Here is a 15030-nt window from a genome sequence, read left to right on the forward strand (position 1 = left end):
ATCAACTTACTAAATGATAAATGGGAATGACATTAACATATTTAAATTAATTATTAAATAATAATTAACAACAAATAACGAATATAAATATATATAACGATATAATAAATGGTGGAATCGTTGATGAGAGGAGGATCCATTTGGAATTGTGTACTGATTTTCTTGTATTGTGTTGTGTACACAATTGTACTTTGGGTGATAGTGAGTGAGTCAGAGAGTGAGAATAAGGGTTGGGGTTTATTTAATTGTAATTAGGAGAGAAGAAGAAGAAAATGGGGGTTTGAAGGATTGAGACAGTTAGAGGATGGTGATGACAGCATTGGAAGAGAGAGAGAATATGAGTATCACAATTTACATACAGAATGTGATTGTGATGTACAATACATGACAAAAACTGATTTGTTAATTTAGAAAATGTCTCCGGTACAGTACAACATATATATATATATATGGTTGAGTTGTACGGTACAACAAATATATATATACAATTTGTCACGTTGTTATTAACAAAACATAAGAACAGATAAATTTATTTGTACAGTAAAACATAACAACTTGTACTAATGTAAACAATCGACGACAAATTAAACCTATATAAAAAAATAACAAAAAAGTCTCCAGTAACAAGGATAGTATCAAAGAACAAGGATAATAATAAATGGTTGAACTAATAAAAAAATCAACAATAATATTTTCTATCAAATAATAAAGCGTATGGATGGCATTGGCGTATATTAAGACAAACGAATCAAACCTTGTGGATGGAGTCTAATTCCACGAGATCGATTTCATAGACTCAGATAGCAACCTGTGCGGCTGTGCCCTAGTCCCTAGAGAATAGTGAAGATACTCTTTATATGCAATAAAGTATAGCGTGAGTCTATGACCTTGGGCTATCGCAATTGGTATGGAACCGGTGATAAAAAAACGAGGATGAATAATTGGGCTAGCCTGGAGGCTCACGAGCCAGACTCATTATATTAAGATTCCGGCCCAATTAGTAAACAAACTTTTAAAACAGCCTAAGCTCAATCTGTTAACTAACAAGGCTGGGCCAAGCCAGGCCAGTGATGGGCCAGGCTGTAGGCCCCTGTAGGCCGGCCCGGCCCAGTTTCACCCCTAATTCTCACCATTTAAGCTAGTTTAACCATAATTTTTTTAATACTTGTTCAAGATTTTAGTTTAATTTCTTATCTCCAATTTTATGTGCGATGTTGTCAAAAACACAACTAAAAACTTACATTTTTTACTGAAGTCATATGTGTCAAAATAAAAGTAAAAATGTTTCTTAGTAAAAAGCGTTGCACAAAAATGTTAAAAAAGTAAGTTTTTATATTTTTACTTAGACGCAAAAACTGAATCGAGTCAACTTTTAACCTATGACTTGGTTTTATTTTATAAAAAAAAGTAGTTTAATCAATTGGACTTACGAAAGACGATGAGTTTGATTTGAATCAATCGATATAATTTAGGAATTGTCAAACTTTATTCTTTTGATGTTTTAGAATTTGGTTGTAGAAGTTGCTAAACTTTATTATTTTGATGTTTTGGAATTTGATTGTACAAGTTGTTAAACTCTTTTTTTGTATTTTTGGACTTATATTTTATATAGTTATGTAACTTATATCTTTTAAGGGATTAATATTTCTCATGTCACAGAAGATAATTTTATCTCTTTCACACTTTTACGAGTATGAAATAAATAAAATTATCTCTTATAATATAAGAAATATTAATCTAATTATCTTTTAAATATGAAGCTCTTCATTGAATTTGAATTTTGAGTGATTTTTTTACAAGTATATATATATATATATGGCAGGATATTCTTACACCGGTGTAAGAGTTAAAAGTTTTACATTTAATCTTGACCATTGATCAACTTGTATCTAATGAGTTATATTACTAAAAAATTTGAGCCCTTAGATATAAGTGGAATTAACGGACAAGATTAAGAGTGTAACTTACACTGGTGTAAAATGATCCTAACCCATATATATATATATATATATATATATATAGGGAGGATATTCTTACACTGGTGTAAGAGTTAGATGTCTTACACTCAATCTCGACCATTGATCCACTTGTATCCAATGGCTCACATTACTAAAAAATTAGATCCCTTAGATATAACTGATATCAACAGAAGAGATTGAGAGTGTAACTTACACCGGTGTAAAATAATTCTGACCATATATATATATGGGGCAGGATACTTTGACACCGGTGTCAATATTTAAAATTTGACACCAAATCCTAACCGTTGATATTTGCTAATAAACTGTTATTATTTATTGAGAATTAATAGTTTATTAATAAGTTTGATTCCCAATAAGTGATAACCGTTGATTGACAGAAATCAACGTTTAGGATTTGATATTAAATTATAAAATTTGACATCGGTGTTAAAAGATCTTATCCATATATATATGTGTGTGGGGGGGGGGGGGGAATCACTTTTGCTGTCACTGTAGAAGTGATTTACTTCTGCCACATACTCACCAATATTTTTTATTTTTTAAAGTAGTGGGTCCTACCATATTTTTGTGTGAGCTGCAAACTCTCAAATTTTATAGAGATGGGAGAGTTGCAAAACCCATATATATATGGGTCAGGATCATTTTACACCAGTGTAAGTTACACTTCTAATATTGTCCGTTAATCTCACTTATATCTAAAGGCTCAAATTTTTTAATAATGTGAGTCATTGGATACAAGTGGATCAATAGTCAAGAGTGAGTGTAAGACTTTTAACTCTTACACTGGTGTAAGAATATCTTGCCCTATATATATATATATATATATATAATTTTGCATGTTAACTTTATTTAGTAGAAATTTTAATAGTGTCTAGAATTTACGTTTCTATTAACTTCTTCCGTTTCTATTATCCGCTTCAGTTTCTATATAAAATTTCGATTTTAATAGCTTATGCCTTTGTACTACTTAATTGGTATTCAGATTTCAATTACTTCTAAAGTTCGCATATGTGGAATAAAATAAAAAATAAAATAAAAAGAGAGAGTGAAGATAGGCAACTCGCAAGCACGTGAAAAAGGACCCGAAGAGATGCAATCATCATGAGATTTTCTTTAGTTAAACTGAAAAGGCTGCTATATATTAAGGAATCTGGAAACTTTGATGCTTCTTCTGTGATGCACGCACCAAACTATTTTTTTTTTAATATTTAAATCACTTTGCGATAAATTTGATTTTTTAAATGGATTTTGGGATTGAAAATTTAAATTTATCCTAAAAATAATATTGAAGATGATTTCACCTCACCTGCTCAATTCTTTTACTCCAACTAAGTTTTCATCGTTTAATTAGCTAACGAAACTTATGAAGTCTTAGAAAAGCAACCATTTCTTGTTTCCAATCCAAGTAAAGAAAATTATATATTCCGTCCTCGGCCAGAAATTAAGAAATGTTTTTTTCATTAATGTTTTTATAAGAACGTTAATATTATTCTTGATTATATGAGAGATTAATAGGTAATTTTTAGTGTTTTAACTTATTTAATAACTATTCTAATATCTTGACAAATTCGAATTAAATGTTTTCATTTTTTGTCTAATTAGCATAATTCCAAGAAAAAAAAACTATATAACTGTAGCTGAATACAAATTGCTGAATTCAGTCATTGAGCGAGGATTCCCAAAATCCTGCTCATTTACAATTTTTTTTTTCTGTCATCGGAAGCGCTCAGTGATGCAAAAAAAAAATGAACCAAGCCCATTGTTTGGGTCATGAAACGGCCTGTTATTCGGCCCCTTTACTATCAATATGGGCTTTCTTTGGGTTATGTTTCGGCATGTTTATGTCACTTGAAGTGTGTTCAATTTTTAGATATCAAGTATAAGCGAATGGTCATAGGCGTAGACAATCTCACTGGATTAACAGACCAAAGTTACATACTTCCGGGCTTAACTAAGTAGGAATGGATTAACAAACATAGAAAATTTAAGCCCAACAAGAGTTTGCTAAAATGAATTATTCGTTGTCCGTTACGTCACGTGTGAGGCCCTTGAAAAGGGTTGCAAATATGCTGCGATGAAACAATTTGTAAAGGAAAGCAATGGTCTCTTCGACGAATTTTCGTAAAAGTTTTTTTATTTTGTATCCGTTATAACTAAATTATATAGTTAATTAGAATTTTAATTATAATCGTAACGGCTTAAAATAACCAATGTTATGACTTGTGAGTTGTGACTAAAGATGTGGCGTGCGATGTTGTCTGGGCCCTGGGGTATGTTCTCCTATTTTATGTTTGATCCATGGTTTCTTTTTTGTGTGGATAAAACATGAAAGAATTGATCCATGGTTATCACCGTTCTTATTAGAAATGAGTTAAGATTTAAAATTGAGAATAAGAAATTTGTCTAGTGTGACTGATTGACCAGATCTTTATTATTCTATCAAACATATAAATACTTAGGCTAATGCAAGTTATTTATATATTTATTCAAGTTCGAAAAGTACGTACGTAGTGTTAGCATCATTTGTCAGAAGACACAGGTTATATAGCTTTTGGTAGCAAAATATTTATTAATATCAAAATTTGTATTAGTATCAAATAGTGAGTTATTACATCGTATATCATTTAATAAATTTTTTAATATGCCATTTTTTTAATTAATAAATATAACTTTGCAGTTTTTTTTCTCTCTAAAATATATCCTGTTTAATGGAGTTAAATTTTAAAAAATTAATCAGGGATCCGGCAGACAGATAGATAGAAGAAGGAGGCGGGCACGGCGGGGACAGTATGATGGACGACGTTAAGTGCCACGTGGGACAACCAAGCTGAAACAAGAACCGGATCACGAGGAATTTCTGTCAGTAGCACAAGATTCTCTGTTAGATACGTGACGTTGACATCTCTCTCCTTTCCCGCGCTCTTTCTTTCTTTTTTCTTTTTTTCTCTTTCTACTTTAATTATTATTTAATAATTAATACTGTTTTTCATTTGTAGTTAAAAATAATTAATTTGTCCTGAGCGTTGCAGCTAAGGTAGACTCCAGAGGTGTGTTCCGGGCAGCATCACCAGAAGGCGACCGCAGTAAATCAAACAACCCCACCTCCTATTTTTAATTAGAGTACTACTAACTTTATATATAGAGGTTTTAATTTGTGATTTAATAAGACACAACAAAATTTCTTACTCACACAATATTTTATGGGACTCACACTTTTTAAAACAAAAAAAAAATTAAGGCACGCAAAACGAATCTCTATAACATTACACCATTACTTTTTTTACGACGTAACTCTTATAAAATCCATACAATTAAGTAACAATTTCTATTTTTAATTTTATATTTACATTTTATTGTTGTGTTAAAAAAATCATTTTACGTTTCTCTCCAAAAGCTTTTTTAATTTTTTTAATTTGAAACTCTTGATATTACGTAAACTCTTGAACTGCTATCTGTGGAGTTAAACTTACCGCTTCTTGTGAGTAAAATTTTCCAATCTTGCACGATCTTAAAATGAACCGCAATAGAAAAGTAGTACTCAAGAGTGGTCACACCTTTCCGCATATTGTATGGTTACGGTAAAAGAAATGAGAGATACAATACAATCAAAATAAACGAACAAGAGGTAGGGAATGGTACGAGATTGGAGCACACGTATGACATAATTAATGGGGAACGGTCCACTCCGCTCTGTCTAAGGTCCCCCCCCCCCCCCCCCCATTTGTTTTTACATGCTATGTGCGCATTACATTATACGAATGATAAAAATAACCAACAATTGAAAAGTTTATTTTATTTTAGGGCTTTATTATTGTTGTATAAGAAAGAAACCATTTCCTACATACACAAGTTTAATGTGTGCCTCATTTTATTTTTCTTTCTCTCACCTTGACAATGGATCGGCGTGTATAAATGAGTCTATTGGAGATAATAGTTTTTTCCTACTGTATGGTAAAACTATTACCCTTTATTTTAAATAAAAATATTGAGTTTTGAGTGTTGAAAATTGAGAAACTACTATTGAAATAATTGCGTTCAATAGGGGTTTAAAGACGAAAGAATTTGTTTTAAGTTTGTTTATGAAATATTTTATTTGGATCAGTTTGACAAAATTGTTTTTAACTCTCATATTATTTTTTTGGGTGATGTGTGTTAAATTTTTTAATTGTCATTGTACATATTACACAATGTACAGTTCTCACGTAATTGGATAAGAATTTTTATTTACACATATTCGCATGCATACTATTTTATTATTTCATTAGAATTAACTTTTTATTATTTTTTGCACAGACATATTCTAATTTCATAACATAAGCTAAATGTGAAGTGATATATTTCATGAAAATGTACTAGCATCATTTTTCGCGCTGCCAACAATAACACTATTGAAATTAATAAAGGGGTTTGCATTTGTCATTTAACATGACACAACAAATTTTCCTACACACATAATATTTGGTGAAGCTCACACTTTTTGAAAAAAAGAAAAAAGAAAATTACAGCACGCAAAACGAATCTCTATAACATTACACAATCATTTTTCCTACGACATGACTCTTATAAAACTCATTAATAAAAACATGTATCGTAAATTTCTGACTTTATAGAGGGTGTTCACATTGCATAGAGAAAACGCTAGACTCCATTATTTTCTACTGCCATTCCCAGAGATCCACCTGAGAAACATGAGAAGGACGGGTCCAAATTGAAATGAGGAGATTTCGAAGAAAGAGCCAGTAATAGTGTTAGAGGCCTCCCTGGATGAAACATGGCTCATCCATAGGGGACACACATTATTCTCTCCCACTCAATATCAACACAAAACATTCACAAGGTTATCTCGGTCCCCCTAGCTATACGGTCCTATTATTGAAGAATACGACATCTTTTTTTTTGGAAAATGTTGAAGAATACGACATCTAATTTGGGGTTTCAATCAATTTGTAATATAAGTCTTCGGCATGTTTCGGGGACCATCTCTCTTACAATGCATGTAGCTATTTTGTATCTGTATCTATGTAAATATTTTTGTGGGGGACCTTACGGCATTTGAACTATTAAATATCAATAAAGTATGATTTATTATTTCTCAAGTTGTATGAGATAATTTTTATATCCTACACACTTATAAAAATTTGTGAAGTACATATTTTTTCTTTCCCCCTCTTCTCTCATATGGATCCTACATATTTTTATATGTGTGTAAAAGATAAATTTATTTTCTACAACACGAGAGACATTAAATTACTATAGTATATAAAGACACGTACAAGTAGCCAAGCCTTAGGGAAAAAAAAAAGAAGGGAAAAAAGAGCGAGGTTATATCAACTCGGGCAATGTTATTGTTCTTTGTGTATTTTTTTTCATGCAATTGTAGCCTTGTAGGGGAGAACAAGTGGATGATTATATTGTTCTTGCTGCACCATATGAAATATAAGAATGAACATGGTGCACCTCCATTCAAATGATGTCACAGAGCAACTACTACCCCTCAATCATGCACATTTTTTTTGACAATTGGGGCACACTACAAAAGACCATGGGATTTCACTGGCTCACAGAGGAGCTCATGGGCCGCTGGTTTTGACCTATATATGCCTCCACTCCTTGTCTCAAATGAAACATGCTAATTAACTAGCTTCGTCTTTATTTTCTGGGAGCCTTATTATTCAACTATATACACTTTGAATTCACCTACCACATTCACCTTCTTTAATTTCATATCTACGTCAAGTCCTTTCAATGTCTTCAATGCAAAAATATTGTAGTACGTATCCTGAAATTTTCTTCACTAAGTTTTCAGCTTCTGAGAAACTAGCACTATAATCCAGCTCATGCGCAAGTGCTTTACAAAGCTGTCCTTTGTGAAAACTTTTTTATTTGTGTTTGTTTGCTTAGGCTGTCCACAATAATAAGATTTGTAATCATATTTGTTGACTAATCTCCATGGATAGAAAGAAACAATAAAATTGAAGTGGATCTTACTTTTTTTCCCCATGTTAAGAGTGGTACATCTTTTACTTTCCTATCTTTTCCACGTGACTTGCTAGCTTTTTGACCATCAATCTTATTTTAGTTTAACCATTTGTTTTTCATGCAATCTGCTTCTTGTTGTGTTTCACTTTTAGACATGCCCGCTTTTACTTTGTCAAAACAAAGGTTTCCTTCCTATTATTCCACATAGTTTAATTTGGAACAAAAAAGAAGACGACGAAATCATGTCCCTTCCCATTTGCACCGTTTTTATGAACGAGTAAGCATAAAGAATATACCCTCCCAAATGAACAAATTTGTTGACCTAGAAGCTATTGGTGTTGAGATATGTAGTCTCACATTGACATTGGTTGTATGAGCAACTAGTGTGGAGTTTATAAGAGGCACTCTCACCCTTTGAGCTAGCTTTTAGGGCGGTGTATTCTAAGGTTCTTTACATGGTATAGCTTGAGCCCTCACCGAGGTAAACCAAAATTGAGCCTGTGCAATTCCACGCTTCTAGCCCAAAGGGCTCTTGCGTAAAGGAGCGTATTGAGATATATAGTCTCACATTGGTTGTATGTGCAACTAATGTGGCCTTTATAAAGCCTTGGACGCTCTTACCTTTTGAGCTAGCTTTTGAGGTGGTGTATCCCAAGATTCTTTATCAGAGCTCTACAACTAATAACCTTTTTTTCCCCTTTTTGGTAAGCCAATAACCTTTATTTTATCCAAAACGACGAAGAGTATATTTGTTCTATATTCCATTAATGAACTATATTTAGTTATTTAGTATATTCCTACCCAAAAATAATAATAATAATAACTCATCGATTGTTGAGATATGTAGTTCCACATTGGTTGTATGGGCAATTAATGTGAGGTTTATAAGGCCTTGGGCACTCCCACCCTTTGAGCTAGCTTTTGTCAGAAAATTGCTCTGTAAATCATCTGCACCGCGAATTAAAAGACTGGCTTTTTTTTTTTCTTTTTTGAGTTTGGCTATATCTTCTTAAAATGTTTTTAACACTTGATTAAAATCTATATTAACAAAGAAAATACATTAATTTCTGAAAAAAAATATAAAAGTTCAGTATTTTTATTTCAGATTTAAGAGATATTAAAAAAAAAAAACTAGTTAAGAGAATTCGTAAACATATAATAATTATTATTTTTGACTTTCACAGCGAACACATGCCTGCACCGTTTGCATCTCATTAGAAACACTTGCATGTGAGTGCAAATTCTATAGGGTGAAAAGTCTACTGCTGTTAACAACATTGATGGAGAGCGGGCTACCATTGCATTAATGACGATCCTCGTACATTTGCCCAGATGCAATTACCAGTCTGATAGAAGTATAACTGCACACCAAACATTTTTGGCTCGCAACGAGTCTGGATCACTTAACCAGAAATCTCAAATTTAAACAATAAAAAAATTTGGAAGAGCTATTCAGGTCCGAAAAAATATTCGAATCGAATATAATTCAAACGATGAACTGATTGAGAAATAAAAAAAAAAAAAAAAGTATAACTGCATAAGTACGATTAATTGGAAAAGCTGTTATATTATTAAAATTCTGCAGTAACAGTAAGCCATTTTTTTTTGGGGATTAAATGAACAAATTTTTTGTGAGTGGTATGAGTACACAGTAATTGTACCTAATCCCTTCGTTGTGGGTGCATTATCTTCTTTTGCGATTGGTTAATTAGGAGAACAACTTTTTAAAGAAACTGTAGCAGAGATTGTAGCTGGATTCCTTAAGCCAATTAATCCTCCACCCCCACATCATAGATCAATCGCTAGAACCTGTCCTTTTCTCCTCCTGTTAAAGAAAGTGTTATAAAATAATTTGGATTATTAACACATTATTAGAGGTCATGCATAGAAACAGCTATTCCCAACTTCAGGTTTGAACTACTTCCAGCTTTACCGGCACTGATTACTCGTTGTCGTCCCATATTATGGTCAAGAATCAAGAATATTGCAATCAAGCACAAATACATGCACAACACACACACACACGTGGGAAAGCACTTGATAACAAGATAAACTCAAGTTGTGTTAAGGCTCTAAAGCATCCACACCAAGACATGGAATCACTTTTAAGACCACATCTCTCTGTACTTCGACAATTGGAATGAGAAAAGTTAAAGAAATTTTTAATGTAAATTCCCTTTCTTTTTAAAATGAACAAGAAATTAGAGGTGTCCCTAGGTAATTATGACAATTTATCCAACCAGAAACTTTGAAGCAAGAATCAATTCAAACACCTTTTCTTTTTGAATAATGAATGGAGTATTTGTAGCCTCCGAACAAAGCTCAAATAAGAAAGGTTTGTGCAATGATAGCGTTATGCAGATTGAGGAACACATTTGCAACAAAACGAGATGATGTGGTCAAAGAAGAGGTCACTTTGCATTATTGGGAAACATTGAGCTGGTTTTATAACTAGCTGGACCTAGAAAAGGTGCAACTCCGAAAAGAAAATGCAATAATGTAAGGGCCACTTCCATATTGCCAAACATCATTTCACAGAATTTAATCATTAGTCCCCTTTAATTAATACTTTCCTTAGAATATGCAAATTTCCATTCCAACATATAGCCAAAAGGCTATTGTTTGTAAAGGCCCTTGTTACATAAAGCTTAAAGATAGGTGGCCCCAACCGGCCCTATAATTAATCCCCCAAATTCCTCCACTAAAGTCATGGCAAAATAGGTAAAGAAAAATGTTACTTCAAAACCCACTTTTTCTCCTCCCTCTTTTCTTTTACATGCAGAACTTAACATGAAAAATGAAGGAGATATCTAACTCTAGGTATCGTTCCAAGCAGCAAAAACTGGCAAGTGAGACAAACTAATAGCTGCAGCAGCAGGCCTTATTTGAGCTGGTGCTGGTGAGGGAAACCAAGAACTAACACCAGAAGCAATGTGGTTGACACTCTTTGTTTCCATTGGGCGCTTTGGAAATAGTGAGGGGCCTGTTTTATCAGGACTGGCTTCTCTTGAACTGCTTAAACTGGTCACCAGCGAGGACGGGTTTGAAAAATGAGTCCTCATCTTGCTAGAGTCGTCCAACATGAGCTGGCCAGAACCTACTGAATCAGTCCCTATTAGATCCTGTAGGGCCACAGAGAAAGCAGAATTTCTATAACCTCCACAGTTCATAATTTTTTGATCACAGCTATTTGACTCTTGCTGTGGATGATGATGATGCAAAACCATCTTCCAGTCTGAATCTTTTTCATTGTTGTTTCCAGCTTGAACTGCTTCCCCTTTGCTCTGACTTGATACACCATTATAGTCAATGGCCTCGGTTCTTTTATCACTATCTTTGTTTCGCCTAGCCAATTCCCCAGCTAGCAGAGTATTACTGGCCATGATCCTTTCAACATCGTATCTAGATATGTCAAAGTTGGTGACTGCATTTACCCCACGGAATTTGATTGCAGCTATATCATATGCTTCTGCTGCTTCCTCTTGAGTGCCTAAATTTATTTCCAGAAAAAAAAAAAAAAAACATTAGTTTCTTTTCTTTTAAAACAAAATGGCAATTTGAAAAAATTTGAACTTTCATGTCGAGATACCCTTTACCTATGTCTAACGTATTTTATGTGAGAGAACAGCCTTAAAAAAAGTGGTATGTTCAAAAGTAAGCTATATGGTCAGCCTTATAAAAGCACTACCAGTCACTAGTGTTTGGGAAAAGAAAGATTGAAGCACAAAATAACATAATAAAAATATATCATATGAAGTTACATTAAACGAGCTAGCGCCTTAAATGTACATGCATGAGCGTTCCTGTTTCATAATTCAAAAGCTAAAAATTCCCTAATAACAGATTTAGTAACGATGTTCGAGAAATTGACAATAGTCTAGTAAGACTTACTGAATGTTCCAAGGTAAAGGTCCTTGTTTCCCGCAACTCTGCCTATCCTTGCTTGCCATCTTCCATGTTGGTGGTGCCTGCATAATACCAAAAAGTGAACTTAGCCCAAATCTCAAAATTAACTAAGTGTCCCTAATTCGAAAGAAAAAGGAGCAGGAGAACCGCATGAACCTTGTCACCCCTCTGTATATTGAAGCACCCCTTGAAAATCCACTGCTTTTTCTGCAAAGCAAATAAATACTTAATCATCATGATTATCATTTTATTACTGGTAGCTTTTGCAACCATAATTGCCAATTAATCGATATATGTACCTTCTCAAGTGGGCAACGTATTCCTGCCTGCTCATGTTCTTCATTTCTTCAAGTTGGGTTTGGTAATTTTCTAACTGCCAAAGATAAGAGAAAGAATGAAATTCCAAGGCTTATAAGATTCGAAGTGAGCGAAAAATGCAACAAAATTGAAATATACCGGGAAATTTATATGCGTTGAAGGTCCCCAGTACTTAAGGGCTGCAAGATCATAGGCTCTTGCAGCTTTCTCTTCCATATCATAACCACCTTAAATTCAAAAAACAAATTGACCACATAGCAATCAGAACTTGTACCAAGAGGGGGTTGAAAATGCAGATCTTTGTGGTAAAAAGACTTACCCAAATATACTGAAACATGCAAAGTTTGATTGAATCGTCATCCACAACACAAGCGATATCATGACAGATGAGTTAGTGAGCACAGTTCAGATTACAAATACGAAGGGACAAAAAATTTAAGTTGGAAACAATACTTCAAGTAAAACCAAGTCAATGACTATTGTTCTAACCTTGTCTTCCTTTCCTGGTCTGCCCTTCTTTTTTGCAACTGTTATCCCACAAATGCGCTTCGTATCTACCAGTCCATCTGTGCCTAATGTATAAAAACCATGGGAAGTTAATAAGCAATTTAACACGGAACACTAATTTATTTATTTTTCAAAGAATAAGTTACACAACAAAGGAAAGTTTCAAAACTAACATGAACATGATTGAACTAACCTTGTCACGCCTCTATACTGAGACGTTCTCTGCCCGAATGTGTCAATAGATTTCCTATGCACTGGTTGCTTCTGGCCAAGCTTAGCAGCTCCTCTCTTTTTGCCATCCATGGCCACCGAGTCTGTTCCAGAAGGTGAGATCTGCCTAGGAACCGTTACACAGCTAGATTGAGAACCAGGACTCATGGATAGGCTTAGAGATTGTAACTCCCCACAGCCTACAGGACCAAGAGACGAAGCAGGTCCACGATCATTGCTCATGTTACAGTTCATTTGCTGCTCCATAGCATGCTGAGCAGAATACTCCCTTGGGGGCACCCAGTTTTTCAAGCAAGCAATGCTTTCTTCAGCCATTTGAGACATTTGGGAGCTGCAAACTGTAACGTGGGTTTCCTTGGTTTCTTCCTCTAATGGTGTTTGATATATCCCATTGCAAGCAAGTCCTGAATAATATGGATGTGATTGAACAGTGACATGCCCTTGTTGCCTGAAGGGTTCTGAAAGAAGGTCCAGCGAATGGTCTCTGTTGGGTTGTGACTCTGCATTTTGGCTATTATAATAGATGCTGTCTAGGCTTAGAGCCATTGCCTCTCTTTCATGACTTCCATATTCGTGAGTTCCCATAGTTGCACCACCTAGAAAGTCTTCAAGTTTTGGAGACGAAGTAGGCACCATCACTTCAATAATAGAACCAACGTCACAAGATAATCATTAAAAGGGCCATATATAAATAACAATAAAAAAAAGAATAACTTTTGAAATCACACAGCATATTCTAAAGGGTTAATACAAAAAAATGAAAACTGAGCAAACCAACCTTGCGTTTGTGATCTACTGAGAGCCTCCATGATACAAAGTGACCCGTCAGACTTGAGAGGCATAACGGTTAAAGGAGAATGGAAGTTACCGGTTTCTCCAACACCATAACAGATTCCGGAGTTGGTTATGTGAGAAGGGGACAAGTAGAAGGTTGTCGGAACAGTGTTATTAGAAACAGTAGCAGAAGCTGCAGAAGCCTGGGGTTGTTGATGATTGTAGTGATGATGATGCTGAGGGCCAGAAGTAACCTCCATTTTCATGTGGGGTGAGAGAGAGAACCCCAACCAGTTATGATTGTTTCCATCATCGGTGTTGCTATCATTCAAGGACTTCATCTTCCTGCTTTTTGGGTTTTTTTTTTTTCTTACTTGAAAAAGGTTTGAACTTGCTACCAGTATCTCTCGCAGGAAGGCAAGTCAATCATTGCTTGGCAAATAAACTAATCATATTGGAAAATAAAATCCATTGCCACCTGCATATGAAGACTTGGTTTTTGTTGTGTAGCTACAGCAAAAATTCTCCACCAACCAAACTCATCGTTCTATGCGCTCATCACAAAATCTGTCTCTCTCCGAACACAACAAAACTGGTCTCTTTAAACTAAACAAAAAGAATGAATTCTCGGCAAGCGATGCTGGGGAGCACCCACTTCATTCCATAGGGATCTGTGTATTTGAGAAAGACCACGTCTTTTGCACCCGCCCCTCTCTCTATCTCTCTCTCTCTCTCTCTTTTCTTTTCTTTTACTTTTTTTTTTTTTTTGCCCCCCCTAACCTCCTTTAACACCCCCACCTAGCTTTTTCTTAAACCCTACCTTAAACCCAGAAAATTTACACCGTAATACTAAAAGCGAAATCTCGAAAATGATGGCAAGATAGACCCAGGAAAGGAATGTAAAGGGTAGGATTAACTATTTTGGTCAGTTTCTGAGTCTCTCTCTCTTTTTGTCTGTCTGTGTACCTTGGAAAATTGAACGCGTGTGGTGTAATGAGCTAGCTAGCTGAATCTAGTGAGCATGACATGAAATGGGCACTACACTAGAGTGGGCTCGTGAGTGTAAAATGGAAATTGGGAAAGGGTTCATTTTTCAGAACTCAGATAACCAAAAACTCAGCAACCCTTTTTTATTTATTTGTTTAATTTTGTTACAGTGACAACGTAGCAGGGCCCTTACATAGATTTGACGGGAAGGACATATCTGTCCATGCAATCACTTCATACAGTACTACCATTCTGCGCCACTCTGCAATCTGCAAACTCTAATTTCAAATCTAATTTAATCCATTGCTTCCAATCTATACCAGACTTAAATACTGAGCCAATTTGT

The 15030-nt window shown here is 34.5% G+C and overlaps 1 protein-coding gene across 1 annotated transcript; it reads right to left on the minus strand.

Moving 5' to 3' along the window:
* Nucleotides 1-10777: 10777 nt before the first annotated feature.
* Nucleotides 10778-14038, minus strand: LOC133314549 (AP2-like ethylene-responsive transcription factor ANT). Its single transcript, XM_061516033.1, has 9 exons — nt 13702-14038; nt 12886-13561; nt 12675-12757; nt 12505-12513; nt 12324-12412; nt 12167-12240; nt 12024-12074; nt 11853-11929; nt 10778-11451 (listed from the first exon to the last, which is right to left on the minus strand). Exons 1-9 carry the CDS (start codon nt 14036-14038, stop codon nt 10778-10780), a joined length of 2070 nt encoding a protein of 689 aa, XP_061372017.1.
* Between the last annotated feature and the right edge of the window lie 992 nt (nt 14039-15030).

Source organism: Gastrolobium bilobum, unplaced genomic scaffold (genome assembly GCF_033153095.1).
Source record: "Gastrolobium bilobum isolate Gb01-03AN ecotype WA unplaced genomic scaffold, APGP_CSIRO_Gbil_v1 utg10825, whole genome shotgun sequence".
NCBI classification, from domain to species: Eukaryota; Viridiplantae; Streptophyta; class Magnoliopsida; order Fabales; family Fabaceae; genus Gastrolobium; species Gastrolobium bilobum.

What these genes read in the sequence shown, in the direction of transcription:
- LOC133314549 (XM_061516033.1), bottom strand. Translation starts at nt 14,038, where the DNA reads ATGAAGTCCTTGAATGATAGCAACACCGATGATGGAAACAATCATAAC. An exon ending in CAGTATAGAGGCGTGACAAG is followed by an intron (nt 12,758 to 12,885) that starts GTTAGTTCAATC and finishes TTTATACATTAG; the next exon opens with GCACAGATGGACTGGTAGAT. An exon ending in CAACGCATATAAATTTCCCG is followed by an intron (nt 12,241 to 12,323) that starts GTATATTTCAAT and finishes TATCTTTGGCAG; the next exon opens with TTAGAAAATTACCAAACCCA.